The sequence below is a fragment of the Megalops cyprinoides genome, chromosome 9 (genome assembly GCF_013368585.1).
Source record: "Megalops cyprinoides isolate fMegCyp1 chromosome 9, fMegCyp1.pri, whole genome shotgun sequence".
In the NCBI taxonomy this organism is placed as follows: domain Eukaryota; kingdom Metazoa; phylum Chordata; class Actinopteri; order Elopiformes; family Megalopidae; genus Megalops; species Megalops cyprinoides.
This window is the reverse complement of record NC_050591.1, coordinates 24,048,430-24,073,773: the sequence shown is the minus strand read 5'-3', so window position 1 is coordinate 24,073,773 and position 25,344 is coordinate 24,048,430. Positions and strand designations below refer to the sequence as shown.

Here is a 25,344-nt window from a genome sequence, read left to right as displayed (position 1 = left end):
TCAGGATGGCTTAATGTGTTGCTTGTTAAATGTTTATGTTAATGAAGGATCCTTGTTTAAGTCATCAGTTCAAAATTGTACAACAACAGATCTAATTTCTTCAGCCTCATCCCTTGAAAAGTAAAGTGTAATTGCTTAATTGCAGTCATCTGTTCCTGCCTGGACCAGTGATTGGTTAATGAGCCACACCTGCCTCAATCTGCAGTATTTAAAACAGGTGTGCAGCTGCTGCAGCAGGATCACTTTTTGACAGAGCAGTGCTGTGGCTGTGGCTGTGGCTGTGGCTGTGGCTGTGGCTGTGGCTGTGGCTGTGGCTGTGAGCTGGCTGTTTTGTTCCGTTATGAAGACATTCATTTTTTGTCATCAGAAAATACTACTCTTTCTGCTTTTTTTGTAAGTGGGGAAACAGCTTCTTCACACAATGGGGGGAAAGCTTTGATAGGCCTGTTTAATGGAGGTAGCTTGTGACAGATGCATATTCTTGAGTCTAGATAGGATTCTAGCAGCTTTCCAATCAGGACAATGAACTCAGTCAAATAATTGGCAATTTTTATTACTATATCTCAACTGACAATTGTAACTTACCAAAGAACTTTGATTGGATAATAGTACAAGAATCACTACTACTTATTACTACTGCTAAATGAGCAGTTACCAGTTATTATTCAGATGCATATTGTGACATTTTTTCATTCTGCTGTAATCTGGCTAGAGTCAAATGTAATGATCCACAATGGTTAGCCTTGATTAGTTAGTCAGCAGGGGGAACAATCAGAGACAGTAACAAACATACATGCTAAAACATATGCATTTGTGTAGTTATGTGATTATTAGCTTCCCCCTTTTGCATGTGACATTCCAGCTGAGTTTTCAGCATTTACATGATTGTTTGGTGTTCAAGACATTTTAAGAGTGATTGTTATCAGAGCCATTCATTGCAAATCATTGCTTATTTTTTCCATAGGAAAGAAAGTTCCTTTTTAGAAACGAATGTGTAACACCACGTTATATAGCATTCATGCCGTAATAAATGTGCAACATTGTTGTACGGTTCGAACAGTTCAACTTGAAATGAGACTGTTACCACAATGTAAACCGCAATTCCCATCCTCTATCTATAATCCCTATGGTATTACACAAGTTATATAACAATGGTAAAATGCATAGACATTACAGCACATAGCAGTCACTTGCAATTACATCATACTACACATTTAACTACACTGTAATAGCACCAGTGAATATCAGCATATTATAAAGTTGATCTACACTGATTTGTTATCTTTAGTTCCTTTCTTTCTTATGGTGCGATCACTAAAGGGAGGATTGTTTGTATTCCTCTCTGTCCTCATTTCCACAGCAGATGATAACTGATTATCAGTGACCTGAGAGATAATGCCACTTGTTGCAATCCGTGTTTTTGCACCTGGGGTCACAGTATTGTGCTGCTGGTTGTTTTGCTGAATATAAATAGACTGGGAGAGAATTACAGACGGAGAGCAAGAGAGGGAAAATGTTTGCTTTTCTTTGATTGATTTCCACTTCAAAGTCTGAGAGAGGGAGAACAAAGTCAGTGACTCGCCTCAATTAGGACTCAGCAATTCAAGTGAGAGCAGAGAATGCCCGCAGGTCTCCTCCTCTCTCTCCTTTGTCCCCTCCCTCTTTCTCTCACACATCTCTCCCTCTTTCTCTCTCTCACCCTACCCCCATCCAAAATATTCTCTCTCCCTCAAATTCTCAGTTGCGTTCCTCCTCCTCACAGTCTTTCCCCTCCCATCTCATTTTTAATCACTTTTCTGAAACAAAACAAAAAAAAGAAAAAAGTCTTCACCCTTTCACTCCCAGAAATGAGGGTATGGCACTGCAAATGTGGTTTTCAATAGACTGGGGGTGCACCAAAACAAAATTAACATCCAAAAAAGGCATTCTGCCTTCTCCCACATTTCTGGAATACTCAGTAAGCTGTCCTCTGTGTGCCACAGAGGTGCCTTTCAGCAAATATAAGATCACGGCTTTCACACATGTTACAGCCTAAAGGATTTGTGGCAACATGCCTGCGACCTCAGTATTTGTTCCCATACTGTCCTCTTTCTCTCTCTTTCTCTCTCTTTCTCTCTCTCTCTCTCTCTCTGTATGGGGGCTTTTACCACTGTTCTTAGATGTATACCAGTGCTAAGTCCATAGGCAAGGGCAAAATTATCATACAATAAGAAAAGGTCTATGACACCCAAAATCCAGAAAAATCCTTCAGATTAGATTTTCCTCATACCACAGACATTCAAAGTGACAGGCAGCTAAAGGACCTAAATATGGCGTACATTTATCTTATTTTTCTTATTGTTTTCTTTCACTGTTTACTTTAACTGTAATGTTTAACAGTCATACTCTCCTTTATCAGGATACCTTCAGGGAATAACTAGAACAATCATTTAGATTAATCAGAAACATCTCACTCTCATATTATTTCCTAGATAATCAAAGATGCAATCAATTATAGAAGAGAAACACACCAAATATTCCATCTTTTAAATTCATCCAAATACGTAAGGGCTTGAAAAAGGTATACTATGGTGATTTTGTACACTTAAAAATGGTGCTTAGAATGCAGCAGAATTTTAATGGATTCTTGGAACTGAAGTGCAAATCTCTGACAGCAGCTCCAACTGTTCAGGAGTATTTATTTTGGAAAAAAATGAACTGTGTGACTGACACCCGCAGCACTCACGGCTAAACAAGCAATACGCGTTAATCCTGACATTTACCCTTTCTCACAGATGAGAAAGCAACCTATTTCAAGTGGTGGAATAGGTTGCTTTTCTTTCTCTCTCCTTCTCTCTCTCCACAATCAGCGCTAACTCATCCTTCACTGCCAGACTCAATTCTGATCCATTTTTCCCCTTTAAATTTTCATTAAAATGAAATCTCGCCATCCATTTAGACGGCACTGTCCAGCTGCAAAGACAGGCGGTGAGATGTTGCGATTGGGCCACGTTCACACCAACGGAGGGGTGGGTTTCTAATGAATAGAGTGCGGATTCTTTGATTTGCTTTCTCTTTATTTCTTATTTGACGTGGTGTCACTTTCAAGCATCCCTCATCTGTACCGAGAACTGCCCCTCCGACTGAACAACAATCTTTGTATTCTTCTTTGTTAATGAACCCATCCATCATATTTCCAACTGCATGGCGCTCTGTGTATTTGCAGTCTTAGCGCATCTGGTGTTTGGAAAGGCAGAGACAACATGATAATTATAAAGAAGGTGGCTGTGCGAATCTGTCATCTTTTAAAAAATTTATCTTAGCCGCATCTTCCCACTTCAGCCAGAATCGGAAATTGAGTCTTTAATAATTTAATTGTTATTTCTATTTGTGCAGTGTAATTTACACTGAAGGGGCCAAAGCACAAAATTTCTGAAATCAGGATGCGTTTTTAACTGTCAACTGTACGTATGAAAACATGTCAGATCTGGCCAAAAGCCATCATACATAATGTTACTGTGTGTTCATATTCTGAACCAAATCACTTATAACACGGCTGGCATAATGCTATTTTAAGCATCCATAAATCCATATAATTTGCTTTCCCCCATTTGTATTAGAAAAGCCAATATTAGAAGTTTATACAACAGAAATATGGAAACTGTGAAAGTGGTAGAACCCAGGAACAAAACTGCACAGTAAAACAAGGTGTGCAGCTTATTCAGGGCTGTCTCTCTGCACTCTCTCTCTGCCTGCCTATACAGTAAGATCACTGCAATGCCTGATGACTGGCAGGTCAGAGGGGTTGGGTCATGGGAATCAGTTTCGACCCCCTGACAGATCACATTTGCAGCACTGAGCTCACGTGGTCTGACCTTTGCTGCATGACAGACATACGAGTACAGCTGTACGAGTACAGATTACCATAACAGTATAGAGTACTGGTTATGGTGCTGTGCATCTGACCTTACGCTCAAATCTCAGGACATCATTACTATGTCCCAGGGTAATATGGGCGGCATATTTTGAAAAGGTAAGACAAGACATTGTGGATTCAAAACAATATTGTATTTCAGGATGATCCCTAAACAAGACGACGGCCTGTTGCCTTTTTGAGAGGTAAAGAACAATCTGTACATCTTGACCAGGCTCACAAACTGCCGGACTGAAATTTGAATGTATTCATGTGAGCTCCACTTGAGGACTTGAAAACCGCTGCCCATTGAATGCATCCTTATCTCTTCATATTCTCCTTCTTTGTCTGCTCTCCAAGAGTCAGCTTGGCCAATAGTCTGTTCATGTCCTTGCACTGCTGTTCAAACAGCCACAACTCATTTCACCTTCTGGAAGGCGCCAAAAAGCCCAACCAATCATCTGCATGACTTTATCATAGCATTTTACAATACTGCTGGTTGTGTAAGAAACATGTACAGACATGGTTTTAAAATAGTCTATTATTAGTTAATTTACTGGTGATTTTTATGCACATTGCCATCTTGAACTTATTCACAGCAATTGCATCACATGTGAGGCATAACGTTTTGAATGGACTTCTGTAATTACTCAATCATATTGTTGAGAAGGCTACGGGTTAAGTGGAATGTAACCTCTTGCAAATGTGAGTACTCTTTTTTTTTACTGCCTAAAAGTGTCTTTTAACAAATGTGAGAACACATTTTATTTTAAAAGAGCTTTTCACAAACCAAAAGAGTTGAACAATACAGAATAAGCAAAAAAGCAAAAATGAAAAAGTATAAAGTGTAAAAAAAGTATAAAACAAGAAATAATCTAACATGTATCATCAGCTGCTAGAAATTAAAGGCAACAAAAAGATGAAATGGGTAAAACAACAGGGGCATCCACAAAGACTTCACTTCACTGAAGTGAAAAAGTGTGTAAGCAGACTCTAATAACTCCAGGAACACAGGCTGTTGAGATTAGGTGCTTTAAAAGTGCCTTAGGTCTCTAAAAATGTCTGACTCTGACAGAATTCACCCAATCATTTTTTCCCCTCTTTTTTTTCATTATAATTGCTTCAAAGCGTACAGTGATGTATGAAATTGACAAAGTCAGTGCTTCTTTTTTTCCAGCACATTGGTATAATTACTGCCCACGGGGAGGATGGAAACGGAGTGCGTCTTTATTTATTCATGCTAAACCGCGTGCTGGAGCACGACACATGAAAACAGGTTAAGTGCCCTTGAGCGCAGAGGTAGTGGCTGCCTTTGCTGGGAGGGGAGGAGGAGAGAGGCCGTGGAGGGGGCGGGGAGACTGCAGGGGAACAGGGGGATGTCACAGAATCCTCCCGCCGGTAGTGTGCTGCTATCACAAACGTCGGCAGGGACCTGAGCCACGCTGCAAAGGCGTTTCGGTTTCACTCCCACAAAGAGGGGCCTCATGCATGATTCACAGGCCCAGAGACACCGCGCTGGGGAGGGATCGGGTTGCACAGCGGCACTGCGTGTGAATGGGACCGTACTGGCTCCCGGGTCCCCCCGGCAACCTTGTTATCATCCTGTTCCATGTAGGGCCGCTGGTAACACACAAGGCTAACCCCACAAAGACCCCCTTTCCTAGTGGAGACAGCAACCACCCTTGGGACTGGGGGGCAGAGACAGTCAAGACTGAATCAGTGTTGCGACAGGCTTAAAGACCTGCACAATGTTGCGTCATAGGTGGTGGATGAACCCTGTTCTGTTTGATATGAGAGTTGAAGATGACAGACATTTTTTTCATTGCTTGAAGTATCTACAGACATTTTGTTAGGTGTTATGTTAGGTATATGTTAGGTATATTTCATAACTGGGCTTTTGTTCTCTGTTTGTACTAAGTTTAATTAACAAGTTTAAGCAAGTGTAGTTTTTCCAAGTATGCGTAAACCTATGAGCTCTGCGTTTGTGAAAATTAATGAGAATGTTGTGCAACATTCAAAAATAAAATGCTTTCATTCAGGGCTCCAATTACAGGGATAGAGCACATTGTGGTTAGATTGACTCTGGCTCTCATTAGGATAATATTGGTTAAGCACCTTATTCGGGGGTACAATAGTTATGTTCTACCTGGAATTTAAACTTATAGTTAACCTCTTCTATTTATATGTCTACCTCGCTCACCACCATGCCACACCTCTGCACTGACTTACTGTCTTAAAATCATCCTTTTTGATCAGTTCCCAGGTGGTTCTTATTGCTGCTTACACTTGGATTTTATCAACAGTTCCTCATTATCGTGGACCTTTGATGCTTTCACAGTGAATATCAAATATAGATGTGGATATATTCATTTCAAATGTAGCATTTTTGAAATGTTAAAATTTATGATGCAACCATACCGCATGAAGACCACGGTTGCATCATTTAAATTTTTCCAATGTTAGGTTGCTGGCTGCGTGTTCAATAATCTCTCCAACTAAAGACTAACAATGCCATTTTACCTGTTTCATTATCATACTTTCTTTCCCTGTGGACATATCCTTTTAGATATTCAGTCTTTTGATTGAGCCAGGAGGGCCTTGGTTCTACATTACAATATTTTCCTATACAACTTTTATGTTTTGCTCCTGGGCCACAATTCAGAGCGTATGTATATTAGTGTAATTTTCTGTAATTTTCTCCATTGTCTGTTTTGCCACGCGCTTTTATTTGATGTTTATTGCAAGGTTCGTTTTTCTGTTCTTATCAAAAGCAGTGTTTGATTTTTTATTAATTTTCTTGCCTGCATCCTGTCATTACTGGGCAGACCCCTGACCCCCCTGCTTTATGCAGTCGTGCCATACATATTCAAAGCAACGAGCCATTTTTCTGGACCATCAATAATGAATTATAAACTCTTCAGCAAGGGCCTTTATTAGACATAATTACACGTCCTCTGACTGCACTGCAGCAATAATATATTCAATGACTGAACTGAAAAGAAAAAAGTGGTCAATTAAGTCCCCTGGGAAATTCTTCATTTCTCACTGCTGTTTTACTTTTTAAATATATTTGCCTTTGAACATTCCGCTTTTTCAGAAACTGCAAATCCCGTTCAAAGTTAAACCATAGCGTGCTCCCCCCACGCCTGAAAACATCTGCTTTTTTAACACTTCATCACTAATTGGCTCTATGAAAACGAGACTGAGTACTACAATAGGCAGTCACAGTTGGGACTGGCTTTTTACATTGTCTGAGATGAAATAAAAGGTTACAGCAAGTCTACATAGGTCACTGTGGTGGAAGCAGCTCACTGATATTCCTACACACTCGGAAACAGGGTTGGAGGAATGAAAAACGTTATGGCTCAGAAAAAGAAATGCGTCACTATCATTTTCTCAGGCTGCTGAAGGATGGGATGATGGACACTGAAGTGGAACTCACTCCTGAAGGCATAGATAAAAGAATAAAATGTGGTATAGGGAGGCAAGGCAATGGTTGGCAGATTGCTTTGGCTGGGCTGACATGAGAGGATGTCATCTCAGTCTCTGACTGTGTTGGAGAATGAACGCACGTGTGTGTGTGTGTGTGAGAGAGAGAGAGAGAGAGGGAGAAAGAGAGAGAGAGAGAGAGAGGGAGAGGGAGAGACACAGACAGAGAGAGAGTATTGTAGCTGTTCAGGGTCTGTTAAGGGAGGCACTGATCCATTGAACCATTTGTAAGTATTTCTGTTTCTGAGGATTATGTAAAGAAGATAACTCCCTCAAGTAATAACTACTGCAAGAAGTTTTCACCAACAAATGGAATCAATGGTACTGTGTCTAACAGAATCATATGATCCCTGTACTCTTCATTTGGTTTCATTGTATTATTGGAGGCCTAACATATATGAAAATTTTTATGTTTTTCAACAATGTCTCATCAAGGCTTTCAAATAAAAGGCCCAGAGTTTACTGTTGGTTACAGCTAAATGAGTGTCTGGTGCTGGAGACATCAGTCTTTGAACACCACAATCTGAATGTCTCTTACTAGGTTCAAGCCTGCATTAGGAACAGTACCATAGCCACAGCAAATAAGCTGCCTTGTGCTGTGAACCACTACTCCGTATTGTATAATTTTACATAGAGGAAAGCCACTACTCCCCCCTTCTCCACAGGATGGGTGAGGAAAGGTTTTGAGAGTGTCTTTGACATTTCTATGCAAAGGAAACAAAGGGGACTGAGATTTCATTTCCATTTCAATCGATAAACATGTAAAGGTGAAACCAAAAAGTAGGAATGAAATATTTTGTGATGCCTTGCTCAAAGTACTATCAACTGTTTACAATAAGCAAGCTGAATGGCCTTACCCTCGCTGTGACAGAAGTATTGTTTGTGTGCTGTTCCTGTGGCAGTTCAACAGGTGTGATTACTAATGCTGTGAGAGGTGAAACTGGGACTCGTCTCAGTGGACCTGGAGGTCGAGTGATTTGTGAGGAGTGTATGGCCTGAAATAATTCTGCCAGGAGTTACTCTTTAATAATGAAGGAGGCTCCGCGATCACCTTAAGCTGTTGCTCCTTAATGGCCATCTTGCAATTTTCTAAATCGGATTTCGCACAAGTGGTTACCCTGTTCACTGTGCATGTGTGCTTATTACACTTGTTGTGCTCTTTGTCTGAGGATGTCCGTGAATTATCAATGTATTTATCATACCTATAAGTGGCTATTCTACTGGCTTCGGCCAGAGGTATTATTTAGATTTATCCAATTAGTATTATTTAATTATCTTGATGTTTTTGCTTTCAGGCAGGAACATTGGAGATGGCATGACCAGCTCTGTCATTTATCTGCAAGAGGAGAGGGAAATGGAGTCAGCCCTTTTACCGCAGTAACGGTGCATGAAGACAGCATGGTCCTCTGTTACACAGAAGACCTGAGATTTGTCAACATCTGAGATTGTGTGGATGTGTGTGTGTTGTCTGTGTATAAATGCCCATTCTATGGAATTTGGTGTGCATTTTTGTATGTGTGTTATACAAGCACAAACTTGTTTGCATTTCTGTGTACACATGCACTGTATATCTGCATAGCAGCACAGCAGGTGGGTAGCTACATTCACAGAAATGCTTCAGCATGAAACCTTTAGTGAAATGATGGGTGGCGTGTGTTTATTTGCTCTGTGTGTGCTCTTCTGGAGTGTGAAAGTCTGGGCTATTAGTTTGCCAGCAGGTCATGGAGGCCCAAGGTAGCCATGAGAAATACATCACTGAGTGGTTGCTACACTCACCCCCACCTGGAATTCAGCCCCTCTAAGAGGCTGTTTCCTTTCAGTGTTCCTCCAGATGGAGGGTGCCATATATAAAAGATCTGTATGTGTGAGGAGCAATAGTTCAGGATGCAGCCCAAATACTGTATCAGTAGACCAGCCCCCAACAGAGACAGTGTGATGGCATCTCCTTGACCATTCCAACCTCCACATTTGTTTATTTATTTTTTATAAGTTGCTTTTTCCCTCTTTAAAATTTTTGGACAGTACATGAAATAAAAAGAAGCACATAAAGTGTTCTCATGAATGAGATTCATCCCATAGAAAATTTCACTAATATTATATATTATCATTACATAATTCATTTGTATATTTATATAGCAGCATATTTCAAATATATATTTTTATATTTCTTCATTATATCATATTGCAGAGCACTTAGGAGCTAATTCTAACTTCTGCCAAAGTTTGCAAATTATGCATCGGATTTATCTGTTCGTAACATTATCCGTCCATAAGCATTTTCTCAAAGGAATCATGCACCTTTGAGAATATGTTATACGTATTGGCACAAATGGCACAGGCTACAATCATCTTTTTGTATGGTAAGACCATCCTTTACTCTGTGATAGAGCCAACCTGCACCATCAATTCTGCTGAACAATGAACTCGGTCTCTGCTGACATAATTCCCTAGACAAAACATGTGGGGTTCTGTGGCAGTGATGTTTCCACTACATCACTCAAGCAGATAGGCCTATTGGTCCATGCAGTGTCTGACATTTCACATTCATACAATATGTGTCAGAAGGCTCTTCAATTTCTATACCACATCAGCAGCATACTGCGTAATTCTGCAGTGTGGATGCACCGTTACTGCCATAAAAGGGCTGACTCCATTTCCCTCTCCTCTTGCAAATAAATTACCATGCTGGAGCTGGTCATGTTATCTCCAGCGCCATACCAGACCGGCAGTAGCAATGATGATAATCTGATTATTAATTTGCTATGTTTGGATAAATGCCCACTATCCAATCACTTACTGCCAGAAATCACATCATGGCACTATTACTTTGTAGAGACTTCCATTTCCTTTTTTGATATTTTGTATTGACCAAAAAGTTCCACTCCATGGATGTCCAAGGGAAAAAGATACAGCCTAATTTGAGTTTGCTAATCCATGTATTTATTGTGGAAATAAATGAATCATAGTTGAGAGCTGTGGTTCAATTCTGCAAGGTGCTGTGACTTGATGAGTTCTGGTTCAGTCAGTTAACAACAATGTTAGCATGGTGTTCAGGCAACATAGTAAACAGACTCTCTGCTGTTTTCAAATTTCTCCTGACAGACTCAAATTGCAGAATCCTTCAGTTACATTGCAATGCTGTATTTAATACTGAATTAAAGTGATCATTGTATTGATTTTCAATACAGAAATAGTTCTTTTCAATCCCTGCTTTATTGCCATTGCTTAAAATAACTAAGTGGTGCTGATTCACTTTGTATTTTAAATATGGCATGACAACAGACATCATTTCAAATTGCTCATCAGTGTATCTTGGCCTTATTGAACACATTGTACTTTTTTCAATGCAGTTTTAAGTATTGCTCTGTCGGCCCTTGGGTTGCAGCAGTCAAATAAACAAGCACAAAACAGTATTTCCATGATATATCCAAGAGCACTGAATACGGTGGACCGTTTTTTAAGGGGGCATGGGTTTCATTTATGCACAAAGTATGTGATTGTAATTGTAACAAAAGTACCAGGAGACCGTTTCCTTGCACACGTGCTCATCTAAGGAAGGTGTTACCTTTCTGAAGTTTCTCAGGTGACACACTCTAATGATATGATCACCTCTTTGCTCCTAGGCATCTTTTCAATATAGCATTGTTTTGCTGGAGGATATAATAAGCTGCAGGTTATGGTGACGAGGCACGTGTATTTTAAAAATGAAAGCATTAAAGGAACACTTGGAGCAATGCTGGCAGCAAGGAGTCTGTCCCCCATAGATTTATTGTCCCTTTACGTTGACAGAGTCAATAAATATTTCACGCGCTGTGGGTGGGACAGAGATACACATCAGTTACTAGAGAAGTAAACACGACACTCATCCCTCCCTTCTTATCTGAGCTATCGGGAGTTTGATGAAAACTTAATTACCTTTTTCATAAGGAAAAAAGGTTAATCAAGTTGCATTCCTTGTCTGTCTTTAAATACCCATCCTCTGGTCTGTTCCAGACGTGGATTTTGCGTCTCCGTCCCTAATTCATTCGAAACAATGCTTTTCCTGTAATACGACGCCCGTGTTGATCAATAAAACATTAGTCGTGTCTTGACGGGCGATCACCCGAACCTTTTCAGCTGTATAAGTGGTGAAAGGCGACATAATCTCCTCGGACAAGATCCCGACTGTGATTGAAAGAGAGGCAGAGAGGTAGAGAGGGCAGCATGTTAAAGCCAAAGCAGAGCGAGCTCCACTCGAGGGAGCAGTCGATTAATGGACCTGCTTCGCAGAGACGGAAAAACTTCAGCACCATGGATAGCGGCCGGAGTCTCGCCCATGTAATCATGGAAATGCGGAACGAAATCAAAAAGCTGGAGTCGGAGAACAGGGCACTGCGCGGGGAACTGGGTCAAACACCCTCGGGGCACGAGAGAGGCGAGCCAAACTCGATGTCGCCCGCATTCCAGCACAGAACCGGAGCAGAGGACACCTCATCCCATCCTAATTTAAGACGGAACGTGTCCGCACCCGCGCTGGAGGGACAATACAAGGGTAACATTGCATCTTAAAATATTGTCTTTTTCTTGTATAAGGCCTATGTATTGGCCATAGCTGCGTGTTTGCCAAAAATTAAAGTCAGTTGCGAGAGTCGTTCTAAATCAGTTGCAAAGTTATTGTGTACGTTCTAATATCTTACTTTTAAATTTTCAGATAACATCATAATGACCGTGCGGAGGTACTCTATCTCCTCCAACATTAGGACAGTTGCCCAGAAGAATGAAAAAACGGCGCAGGAGGATACAGAGTCCACGGAGAAACGAGACAGTGACTGGACCAGACTACAGGATAAAAATTGTGAAAATGCGCGGACCCTCCTAGATAACTTGGCCCAGGATGAAAACACCAACTTCACCAAGGAGAAACTGAGCAATAGACGGTCCCTCCAAGAATACGTGCACAAAAACAGGTGTGTGTACTCCGCGTGTTCACCTTGTCAGCTACTAAGATTATATGCTGTTTTAACAGAATCTGTTTGTTAATTTATCACATACGAGTAATAGCCGTTAAAACTTCAACAGAACTCGTGATGCGCGTGTATAGCTCGTGATACAAATATACCATTTCCTTTATTCATGCGCATGTCGTTTTCTTCAAGATATCTCCAGGATATCTTGATTTTGTAAATTTTATTTCCTTGGTAAATGTCCTTGTCCAGGGTAACTTATAAATCTTACATTTTTACATGTTTCACACTTTCACATTTGCTGAAAAAAATACAGGTTAGGTATACTCACAGTAAATAACAGTTCCAAAGATGGGAAATAAACATGCACCCTACTGGTAACAGGCCCAGTTCCTCAAAGATGATATCACACTACTGCCCTGTTGGCCATGCATGAATAACATGTAGTCATCAATTTTCATCACCATCATGACTTTTTTTCCATGCATTCACACACAGTCATTACAGGGTATGAGAGGACTAGTAGACAGATTCAGCAAAATTTTGCTGGTGCAGATTTCAACTGTCCAAAATGCTTTGGGTCATGTTTAAAGATTTAGGATCATGTCCTTATCACAGAAAAAATAGAAATTACTTCTATGATCTTGAGGCTTTAGCATGTATGTCATAACTGCCTGCTTCCTAATTCCTCTCTCTCTGGTTTTAACAGGGCTAAAGTCAAAACAGTCACATTCCTACTGCCTGTGGATGACATATACACCAACCGCCCATTCTTGGGGAATCACCTGCCTGACAAGAATGCATACGACCTGGGTGTGATAGTGGAAAAGGATTCATGAAGCAAAGCACTGTGGGTTACGAGAGAGAGGGAGAGAGAGGGAGGGAGAGAGAAAGAGAGGGAGAGAGAGAGATAGATAGGCAGATATCAGACTCAATCCATGTCAGTGTTGGCCCTTTTTTCCCTTTTTTTTTTTTTTTTTTTTTAATAGGTCAGCCAGGCGGCTGATTTTTATCACACCTGACCTCGATGCTAAGACTCCAATTACAGATTTTGTTTCCAGTATCCACCCAACCAAAGTGATTCATCTTTGTGCACGATCCCCTGAGACAGGTCATCCCACCCTCTCGCATGGATCAGATGTCCAAACTCTACAACGTCAATCTGATGCCAGTTCTGAGGAGGCTGCAGGTGATGGCCGTTAGTGACACTTTGGTTTCGATTTCAGGTGATGGAACCATGACAAAATCAGCATCATTATTTATTTACATTCCTTGTTTTTTTCCCCCTCAAAGTATATATTGCTGGACTCACATGTGAAATGAGAATGAATATATACCATAATATTGTATCTGTGTATAAATGTGTAAACAAAGTAAGATGAGAATAGGACTGTGACAGTCAATTTATGTAAAATGCAAATTTTATTTTTGTAAAAATGACCATTACTAATTCAGAGGCTTTCCAATCTCTGATTCATATTTCTCTCTTAGTAGCTAGAGCATATCCTTTGTGCAATAAGAGGAGCAAATATAAACAAACTTAATGTGTTGCAATTGCTATAAATATATTATTTACTACAATAGCTGTCATTTTTCATTATTATCACTATTTTTTACACATCAAAACAAACCTAATCAAGGCTTATTAACACAGACCTTTAAACACATATTAACATCTACAATGTTGGCAATAAAGAAGTCATTTGTTATTGGAAAAGACATGAATGCTTAATCATTAAGTAAAATATATGAATAAATCTCTAAAGCATTACCAAATGTGTACTTTTTCATGTAGACACCTCTGGCAAGGCTGAGTGATAATGCTATCAGTTCTGTGACCCATTTATACAAGTCTTCTTTTTCATAGAAGCAAGGGAATGAAGTACCTTCCACAAGGGTACATGAGAACGTCCACACTGAGGATGTGAACTCACAAACCAGCAGTGCTTACGTTGTTTTCAAGATGCATGTTATCCCTCCTAATGACTAAACACTGTACATGTTTAAAACAAAAACACGTAAAAGAAGAATTTGAGAGAAAAAAAATTGCATTCTGTATTCTACAGTTGAGCAAGGATCCACATATTCCGCGTACTTATGGGAAAATCAAAGTGTCAGCTGGTGGAAACAGACACCATGAAATACAGCAGCTCAGAACAGTGTCAGCAGAGGAAGTGCCCTCCTGGATAGCATCAATGTGTGCTCATGTGTGGCTCATAGCACCACACAGAAACTGGTCCTGATGCGCTTGTTTCCACTTGCAGTGGCAGTCTGTTCTGTGGCTTTGGGTGGAGCTGGCTCTTCTTTCACCTGGTAGGGGTCGTCTTCTGATTGGTTCTCACTGTGGAGACTCCCATAACTCTCTGAGTCACGTGGCTTGCCTGTAAACAAACAAAAGGGCATATCTTTCGATTCCCAGGTGGAAAAGACTGTGGCATAAGATCTAATGGATGTCTTTGTTGTCTTCACAGAAATAAGCATAAATGCATTAAAAATGTTGTAGGTTAGCTCTCTCTGAAGTGCACCAAACAGCACCAAAATCAGACTACATGGTTTGCAAGGCAGCTATCATGACAGTGTTTGTGACACTGGGAATGAAGACATTGGGGAGTCTGTGAGTCAGGGGTTTCAGGAGAAATGGACTTCATACCTGTCAGGTTCTTGGTATGACGTTCAGAGGCAAGAGATGGGGAATGGGGGTCAGAAAAGCTGTCTCCATACTTCATGGGCACAGTAGGATGGCGGTCCTCACTCTGCACTCTCTGTATGGCTGGTGGGAAACAAAAGCCCAACAGAAGAATAACACCATAGGGAAAATTGTTGGTACTTATTAAAGGATTGTGGGAATATGCTGACACTAATGGAGGAATTGCCAAAACTGGTCAGTAATAATACAATGATCTGGACCAGTGTAGACAAGAAGTGGATTTGTGGTCTGAGGTGATAAAAGGCAAGCAGAGAAGAAACAGTAGACTGTGACCTTCTTTGCATATATAGTACAGTAGTTCTTTTAAAGAGCCGTTTGTCCTACTGAAAACTCTTTTCTTAGCAAAATGCAAACATATTTTAGATAAACAGCCTCATAACATCAACGTTCCCGGAGGAAAGTACCAGTTTTCAAAAAAATGTGTTTGAGCTGAGCAGGGGACAGACCTTGAATTGGGGGCTTGTACAGAGCCTTCCTGGTGTTACAGTCTCGTCCCGACTGTGCAGATTCGCGGCCAGAGTCTGGCTCCCTGGCTGACCGCCCCATAATCTGATCCTCTGTGGCAGTGAGGTTGCCTTCCAGGAAATACGTGTGCATCTTCCCCTTCCCTTTCACCTCAATCTCACCTCGCTCCAGCAGTCGGAAGCCCTTATCCTTCAGTGCCCTGTAGCAAGGAACAAAGACAGAAGAGGGCGGGCCATGGGTGGGTGACTGAAGCAACAAGTGATGGATAATTGAACATTGTTAATAACCAAAAGAAGATGAGGAGCTAATAACTGCCTTTATACTGTCCTCATGTTTTGATTGTCCTGCTTAAGAATTGGCTGTTGCTCTTTGTTCCAAGGATTAGTGACACACTGTGCACACTGTATTGTCCCATTATTTATGCCAGCTTCATCAATCACTCTGTCATTCACAATGGAGGCTCTGTGAGTGGAGAACCATAGTCTTACTGGTAGACACTAGGGCTGATGTGGATCTTATTGGGCAGGCCATGGCTCTCCATGCGGGAGGCTGTGTTGACCGTGTCTCCAAACAGGCAGTACCGTGGCATCTTCTCCCCGACCACTCCTGCCAGCACTGGCCCGGAGTGCACACCCACCCGGATCTGGACCAGACGAGACAGGAAACACAACAATTTAAAAGATCCCTGAAACCCATATCTGAATTTAGGTTTTTGAGGGTAGAGGAATAGCTGGATGAAAGAGGCTGCTGCCATGCCTTATTTCCTGATTGCAAACAATTCATTGATTCCAGGCTTCTGTACATAGTGGTCCCTCTCTCACCTGGATAGGCCCCCCTGTGATGGGGTTGATAACCTCCCTGGCAGCAATGATCATGCCAAGGGCAAAATTGGCCACTCTCTCTGCATGGCTGGACACTGGTATGGGCACTCCACCCACCACCATGTAGGCATCTCCAATGGTCTCCACCTGTGGGTCAGTCACAGCCATAGAAATAGGGGAGACAGACTTAAAGACTTATACAAAAAGGTGCACAGCTCCATGAGAAAGGATAGTGTCATACAATATTTCTCATTTGGTATTGCAAATGCTCTGTTATATTTTCCCCTGCAGGTCATTTTCAGTTGAAATGATTTCATACCATTTAATGTATTTCTAAATGTAACATAGAGTTAGAGAAAGTAAATAATATGAACATATGTTAGCATACACACAAACAGAACATCTTTTTGACCTTGTAGACGTTGTGTACAGTGGTGAGCCTGTCAAACTTGAGGTACATGGAGTTGAGCATGAAGACTATCTGGATGGGCTCACACTCTGAACAGATGTTAGTGAAGGTCACTACGTCACTGAAGAGAATTGTACACTCCTTGAATTCACCTGCAGGGTGAAAAACAATGGTGAGGTAATTACATTTGAAAGACTTTTAGATAAGTGCACAAAAAGAGGACTAAACCCTGGAATGATGACAATACTCCCAGATCCAAGTCTTGCTCAGAAATCAACCCCTTAAAGTCCTGTGAGACCCTGCCTGTGAATGCTCAACACACGAATATGAATTGTATGACACTACTGTAAAGAGTTCTTGTCCAATTTTCATGTATGACTAATCAATCATTAAACCATTACTGTTATGAATTATGTGTATGTGTGTGTGAGTGAGAGAGAGAGAGAGAGAGAGAGAGAGAGAGCGAGAGAGAGAGGGCTCTGTGCTTCAAAGACAGATCAGTCAGGAAACTGGCCGCTGCAGGCTGTGTTGTGGTGCCTCTGTAATCTGCAGATTCTGCCTTCATTAAATATGTAATGCTCTGCAGCATGCCTACCAGTGAGTATCACTGCCTGAGAAAATCTCTTCATTTCTGTCTCTGTGGTGTGAGGGCACTGCAGTGTACAGGGTCTGAAAGGAAGTTTGTGATGCAACAGAGTGACATGGCAGGATTTTAAAATACAGGAAGCTCCTTCTCCATCCAGATTATTCTAGGCTACCTGCCTCACTAAAGCACCAGCAGGCACAATCCCTGTTTAGAATTGAGAATCAATAACCCCATCCATTCCGGTATAACAAAAAACATATTCTTGGTACACTGTTCTCATAAACCCAGATTCACAGAACCATGGGATGTGTCACACAACCTCCTATGAATTATGGATGTGCATTTTATAAATTCTTTTGATTAGATTCTTTTGCTGAACTTAGACCTGTTCTTCTTGTTCCCAGCACAAGAAGTGGTTGAGAAAGGGATGATATTAAAAAAAAAAAGCCAAATCAAAAGATCAATGTTAATTGAGCACTAAACTGTGTCTAGTGTAGTAGTGCATTGCAATATTGTATTAACCTAAGTGTTTCAGGTAATTCAGTTCCTTATTTGGGATGCCTGCATAAACTGTTTCATGTTACATTTTTTTCTGACATTACTCAGTTTATGTTTATAGGGGCCATCAAACTATTCCATCCTCTTTCTCTCCTCTCATTTCCCCTGCTCGCCTCTCTTCTTCCCTCTTTGGCCTGTGTCATTCACCTGCCTCGACTCTCTTTCCCTCTTTCAGCTGGTTGGCTACATGCTTGGGCAGCATGGCGTAGAGAAGGGCCTCCGTCTTCTTCTTCTCCTCCTCCAGGTGCTGGGAGAGGTGGCGCAGCTCCTCCTTCTTGCGCTCCAGCTGGTTGGACAGCTCCATCTCGGCCAGCCGCTGCTGGTTGAGCAGGATGAGGTCGCGCGTGACGTCGTGCGGGGCGATGTCGGAGATGTGCATGCGACGCTCCTCCAGCTCGTGGAGGCTGCGCAGGAGCGGTGAGGCCTGGTACAGCATGCACTGCAGAGATTCCATCCACACCATCTGCCCTGGAGGAAAGAGGGGAGGGAGAGGTGGCAATTACATCCAAAGCATCTGCCATAGAAGAAAGAGAGGAGGAGTAAGTGGAAATCACATCCACAACACCTGCTTTGGAGGAGAGAGAGGAGAATGAGGTAGAAATCACATCCACAACATCTTCCCTGGAGGAAAGAGAGGAGGATGAGGAGGAAATCACATCCACAACACCTGCTCTGGAGGAGAGAGAGGAGAACAGGGGACATCACATTCAGTGCATTTTCTTTGGAAATAGAGAGAGGAAGTGGGGCAGAAAGTACTGTAGCTGAAGTTCAGCTTCTGTCTATCATGACAAATGGAAATTGCAAGAACTTTGTCTCATATTTCATCTCATCTCTCCTTTGGCATGTCAGCTCACCTCTGAGCTCCAGCATGGGCCTATCCTTCCAGGACTCGGGCATCATGTCCCGTCGCGTCTGCAGCACAAACTGGCTGTTGATGAACATCCTGATGCTGGAGATGGTGAAGGTGACCTCCGGGTGTAGGATGGTGAAGTACTGGTCCAGCTGGATCCGCATGGTCTGCAGGCCCGGGACGATCTTCTGGATGTTCACCCCAGCCTGCTTCACCTGTAGCTGCACAGATAAACCACGAGACACCATGAGTATTGATCCTACGAGAATGGTTATTGCATGTATCTGATAAATAAAACAGACAAGGATATGTCTTCCTTTTGTTTTTCAGAGCAAGAAGTCAGTGCTTGAAATTAGGAGTTTTCATATGGGTCATCAATACCAGAGGAGTTTCTGTTCATTAATTTCATAAGGAGGCAATATTCCAAAGTTAGCAACATGGACAGCGTCACTTCTTGGATGGAATATACAACACACTTAAGTGAAACAAAGGTGTAGTAAAGAACTCACATTAGCAAGACCGTTTGATCTTGGAAGCTTGTGTAATCAACCTTTTTATATCACTCAGTGTGTGAATCCATAATCTTTCATTTTACTTATGATTTTATGCTAATCTGTTGTAATTTAAGTAATTATGTGAATGAGCTGTATTTGTTTGTTCTTGCATAGTCTACGTAGCAGCATCCATTGGAGACTGATGCAAATGTGACCCACTTTGTTAGTGTTTAAAAAAGAATTAGCATAAAGTAATTGTCAGGTACAGCTTAATAACAGTTAAGTGAAGTTTTAATCTTCTGTCATTAGGAGCAGAAAAGAACCTTACCTCTTCATCAAACACAATATGGAAAGGGAAGGCATTGCAGAATGTCTTCAAATCAATGCACAGGGCTTCAGGGTAGACAGGCTCAAACCCCCTCAAAAGTTTTCCTGTGACAACAGATTAATGTCTGTTATAAAATGATTTAGCAATGGTTTACATGACAATTTACCACCGCTATGTGCATTATGGGGGAGCTCTATGGTTGCCATACCCTTTCCCAGGTGGATCAATCCACGCACAGTCTCCCAATGATTCCTTCGCATTGGACACCCCAGTGTCTGGTGCTTCTTCTGCAAAGATGTTTCCACTGCCTGGGTGAAAACGCAGGGAAAGAGGTGACGTCAATGGATACAATCAGCCATTGTCTTTTTTACTTTTCCATGTGTGCATTGGATGAACTAATTAAAATGAGCCCCATAATGCTGCTCTCTCTCCTTCTCTAAAACAAAATTGTACAACAAATGTTTTTTTTTGTTGTTTGCAAAAACAAGCATCCAGGCAGAGAGGTGGTATTGCAGCAGTGTGTGAATGATTAGCAGACATTAAATGATGGTTTGCAATTATACCGTCTATACAATTAGACAGTAAGTGGTTGTTAGCAATGCTAGGGAGTTAAAAATCGACTGGGCACCACATACATTCTTGTTGCTCACATAGATTCTGACGGGTGGTTATGTCCTCACCTCTTTGTTCATGGGTTTCTCATTGTTTCGAGAACTGGCCAGGTACTGCAGAGTCAGCGATTGCTTGCTGTTGCTGCGTGTCCTGTTTGAAAAGGTTGGTTCCTGAGTGACAAGGAAGACAACGTGCTCTCTCTTTCCCGTCCGTTCACCTTCTTCCATTTGGTTCACAATTTCCATTCTGATCTCGCTTTTGAAGAAGTCCTTCGCAACAGCCCCGATAATACCTATTTAAAGCAGAACAGGCACACAATACATGAATTTCTGAGAATAAAACTCAAAGTCACAAGAAATGAAAACTGAAATGAAATTAGTGAAAAATCAGAATTGAACTGATCTATTGGGAGGTGACTTTGCACACAAAAAGTGTATGAATTTACCTCAAATCCACCAACAATTATATTAAATTAATTAATTTAATTAAATCAATTAAAATATGATGTTATGGCTCCTACACTTGTAAAAGTACACATTTTGATACACAAACCCTAAAAGTGGTGTTTCAACTGCTGTAAATGATGTCAGTCATGGTTTAAAGCAAGACCACGATTGAAATGTATGAATGTATGAATGCATGAATCACTAGTTCTGGTGGATGTGGCCCATGCTGCAGCAGCATTTCTGCCTTTTTGATTAGTTTTGCTTAGTTTATTAGTTTATTTAGCAGGGACCATGCACAGCACATTAGTTGCATCAGACTTGGTATTTACATATGCAGTCCCTGGACAGGAAGCACATTAAAACATTAGAAAACATCACAAGCTGGAATCATATCATAGCAACTTCACAGAAAACATTAAGAACAAATCAAACACAGAAAAAGCACAACATATACCCTGCAGTAATCAGCCATGACAAAGGCAAATGTTACTAACTACATGATTTGATTGTGTTCAGTCACACTTTCAGCCTTCATTTTAAAATAGTGAAACTTGTAGATCCTCTAATGTTAGTGGGTATTGGCATTAATTTCTCCACAGACAATCTCTAGTCAATGAGGAATCCCTGTAGAAGCAGAGAACAATGTTTTATTAAAAGTGCATGCTGGGAAATGTTCTAACTAATGCTAACAGCTCAGTTGGGTTTCAGTATTACATTAATTTAACAGTGTACTTGTATTTTTTGCTCACAGCAGAAATTTGATTACCAGGAACAATGTGACAGAGGCCCTTTCGATCAGAGTAGTAGTGGAGGAGCATCGTGCCATCGCTGTTCTTCTCCACCCGAAATGAAGGCGCATTCATCTCCTGGATCCACTCAGTCGAAGCAAAATAAATTCATAGATAAAGTTACCTAAACATATAGTCTAAAAATGCAAAGCATATGCATGAGATTAAACATGCATGTGACTAAACATGTGTAACCCCTAATTCACATGCACCATGTGGAAGTAATCCAAGGAAATTCATTTTAGTTGCATACAGGAAAAGCACCTTGTAGGAGAGGGAGAGATAGCTGTGTAATGCATCCAGGTTTTCAATGAACTCGAATAGGTTTCCTCCAAGAGTCCGGAGCATGTGGTCATATCCAGATCGCTTACAGAATTCGAAGAAGTATTCCCCAAACTGTCTCAGCACCACATCAGGCTCAACATCTTCAAATAAAACAAAACAACAAATGTGACAATACTGCTTAAGTCACAGCTAGTAAAATGTGTAAAATGTCACCTTACAACATAGTACAGTTTTAAAATTGATGCAGAGATCAAATGATGATTGATAGCTCCATTATTTTATGATTGACTTGACTCAGTTACATAACAGTTGATGATGAAAATTCTGCTTAAGTAAACTTTTATGGTATTCTGTTGTGCAAAATTGACAATACGGTTGCATTACCCAGTAGCTTGCAAGCCTCTGCCACAAGTCGCATCGTGATGTCATCTTTGTATACCTCGAATGTCATAAAGGTGTCTTGAACGCTTGCCTCATTTCTGCAGACAAATGGACGTATAAATGGGCTACAAATATCTGCATGCTTGTGCATTTTCACAGAAAAGCCTGTTGTCCCTAGAAAAACTACATTCCTCCACCTATCCAAAACCTTCGTGGAATTCTTGAAAATTGACCTAACATAATTAGCTATTGCGAATTACTTACTAGAAGAAGAAGGAGTTTCAGGAGAGGTGTCAATTTCCTTGCAATATGTGAATTGGTAAAAGACAGTCAAATCACGATATAATCTGCTGTAGGTGCAACAAAATCACCCAGTAAACCGTTGGTTGAATGGTGTCCCCCACATATGGCGAGGCACTTACGCCACCTCCTGGATAATATTAACCGTAGCAAGTGCTAAGATGTGAATCGCAGCTCTACGTCTATCGTTTTGGAAGGATTGCAAAAACGACCTGAAATAACCAACAACGACATGATACTATTACCTGAGTTTGTCCCATGTCTCTTCCCCGAATTTATCGATTACCAAAGACTTCAAGCACGTGTTGATAAATCCATACTACGGAAACATAAAACAGAGGGCTGATAGCGCAATTTAAGTTGCATACAACATTACTGTTGTGGGGCTATTAGCAGTGTAAGTCGTACTGCTTAAACTCTTAAAATAAATTCTCGTAGTATTAACAATATCGATATTATTTTTCGCAAAATGTATACTTAACATACTATACACACAACGCTAGAACTATTTTCAAGTAAGCACGTCGGTGCATACCAGATTCTTTTCAAACAAGCAGCAGAGCTTCAAAAACATTTCATATGTAACACACAAAGACGTTTTGGATAACAATAGTAACTACAGTTAGAGTATATCGTCGCTTTACCATATGCCTAACTGCATAAATTGCACTATTACATTTCAACAGCGACTTACCATTTCGAGACTGTATCCTCACCCGTCTATTTCATTCGGATAATAGATTATGAATTTCTTTCTTTTTTATTTATTAGTTTGCAAAATCTTATGTAAGACTACACTGTGGATCGCTCTACTGAACTAAGAACCACACAATACAGTACTGCATAACCTTGTGTCTTACAGCAGCCTGCTGCGAATAGCGAAGAGATGACGGATGAGAACATCCCTCGTTAGAGCAACAGCATCAATTCAAAGTGGAATCAAATCAGCAGTATTTGTGACGAGTTCTAGACAAATTGTGAAACATTTTGCACTGCCGATTTTAAATAGCCCTTTCAGTTGGTTGGTAGTGATGCAGAGGAGTGTTGATGTCAGGTACGCTGTCCAGACATTAGAGGTGCTGAAACAATTTCGAGAGCGTGATGCCAAGCGAAAAATCTAAGTCCGTCTTGTCCACTGGCTCAGTAGTTTCCCCCCTTCTTTACATAATCCATTGTATATCTCATGCCAATATTGTACCAAAAACATGAAAAGATCTTCATGGCCACAGTCTACAACGTCAGGTCCAAAGATCAGATGAGATAAAGTGTTTACAAAGAATTTTACTGAAAACTTATGAATCTACATTGTGATATTGATATCTTACGGGTAACCGAACACTTGTGAAATGTGTTTAATTAAGGGGCGGGTCTGTACACTGCATGTGACACTGAGCTGGGCTGGGTTATGTCTGCCCATTCAAAATGAAGTCGGAATATGGTTGGAAAAAAAGCCAATAAAGCAATTCACCATAAACATGCAAAAGTTCACATATTCACAGGCATCAATTTTAACTGTACTGTAACGTGACTGTTGGATGAAAGAGGTGAATGAAAAGGTAATTTGGTCCACCTCTAATTTCTCTCAAGAAGCGGTAAGCCTACTGTTCGCTCATTTTCTCCGATAATCAAGTATTTCATAAAATAAAACAAGATGATTAAACCAGAATTTCTATACATATGGAATAAATGACAATTCTACCAAGTGATTTCCATTTAACCCTTTGTGCTTTATAAACAGGAAATCAAATTAAAAGGAGACGTTTCACTCTGAAAAGAGGCCCGTAAATTTAGTAAAGAAATGTCTCATGCAAGAGCCACTCATCTCTTTGATAGGTCTACACTCATTTTGACAAGGTAAAAAATTATTTCACATGCTGCTGCTGTGCATGTTGCAATCCATCCTGTCATCCTGTGCCACCACAATCTCCAATATTTATTTTAAATATATAGGCTAATATAAAAACGTAATGGGTCCCAAAGATATTAAAATATAACTGTTTACCACATACCATTTTGATTACGTTCTAAAGTTTCAATACAATCCACTATTTATCATTGTGTTAAACATTACAATGTCTAGCCCTCACGAATTCTACCAGAATTAGTGTAAGCCACGTACATGGGAGACGTACTCTGCTGTATTACTACCATTGTTCATTGCAATCTCCCTGCACCACCCACCCTCTCCAGCTCATCCAGAATGCAGCTGCCCGACTGATCTTCAACCTCCCCAAATTCTCCCATGTTACTCCCCTGCTGAAATCCCTCCACTGGCTTCCTGTTGCTGCCAGGATCAGATTCAAGACCCTGACCCTCGCCTTCTCTGCAGTCAACAGGACAGCCCCTGCCTACCTCCAAGAACTCATCCAGCCCTACACACCAGCCCGACCCCTACGCTCAGCAGCAACTGGACGCCTTGCTCCCTGCATGGTCAAGGCAGGAGGTGCTCGTTCTGCCAGACATCGGCGTTTCGCCTACATCGCTCCCCAGTGGTGGAACGAACTCCCGGTCTCGCTACGGACAGCTCCTTCACCCCAGTCCTTCAGACGGGGCCTGAAGACGCACCTCTTCAGACTCTACCTGGACTGACCCAGCACACAATTGCTGCCCCCCCCCCCCCCCCCCCCCCCCCGCCCATCAGTGCTGTAAATTGCTGTGCTTTTCAAAAATTGCTGTGCTTTTTAAATTGTGCTTTTAAATTTTGTCTCTTGTTGCCGCCTTAACCCTGACGCTCATTGTGCCGTTTTGAAGTTGTTGAAGTTTGCCGTTCGAAAGTATATCGTACTAGTTGCCCTTTAGGCTGTAATTGTAAAAATCTGATAGTACTGCGTCCTCAAACAGACCTTGCTCTCAGCTGAGAACTGTCTCATTGTGGAACTGTACACATCCTGTCCCCGTACTGTCGCTGTACCTACTGTATGCACTTTTGTAAGTCGCTTTGGATAAAAGCGTCTGCTAAATAAATAAATGTAAATGTAAAAATGCAATCT

General features: G+C 41.1%; 1 protein-coding gene across 1 annotated transcript; it reads right to left on the bottom strand.

Moving 5' to 3' along the window:
• Positions 1-14,538: 14,538 nt before the first annotated feature.
• Positions 14,539-23,527, bottom strand: LOC118783684 (guanylate cyclase soluble subunit beta-2-like). The gene is made up of 16 exons (XM_036537635.1): positions 23,519-23,527; positions 22,600-22,673; positions 22,058-22,152; positions 21,653-21,813; positions 21,367-21,466; positions 20,223-20,446; positions 19,751-19,823; positions 19,543-19,646; positions 18,725-18,941; positions 18,018-18,338; positions 16,730-16,878; positions 16,318-16,464; positions 15,985-16,139; positions 15,478-15,695; positions 14,975-15,094; positions 14,539-14,705 (listed from the first exon to the last, which is right to left on the bottom strand). The coding sequence occupies exons 1-16, from the start codon at positions 23,525-23,527 to the stop codon at positions 14,539-14,541; spliced, it is 2,334 nt and encodes a 777-aa protein (XP_036393528.1).
• Positions 23,528-25,344: the final 1,817 nt, after the last annotated feature.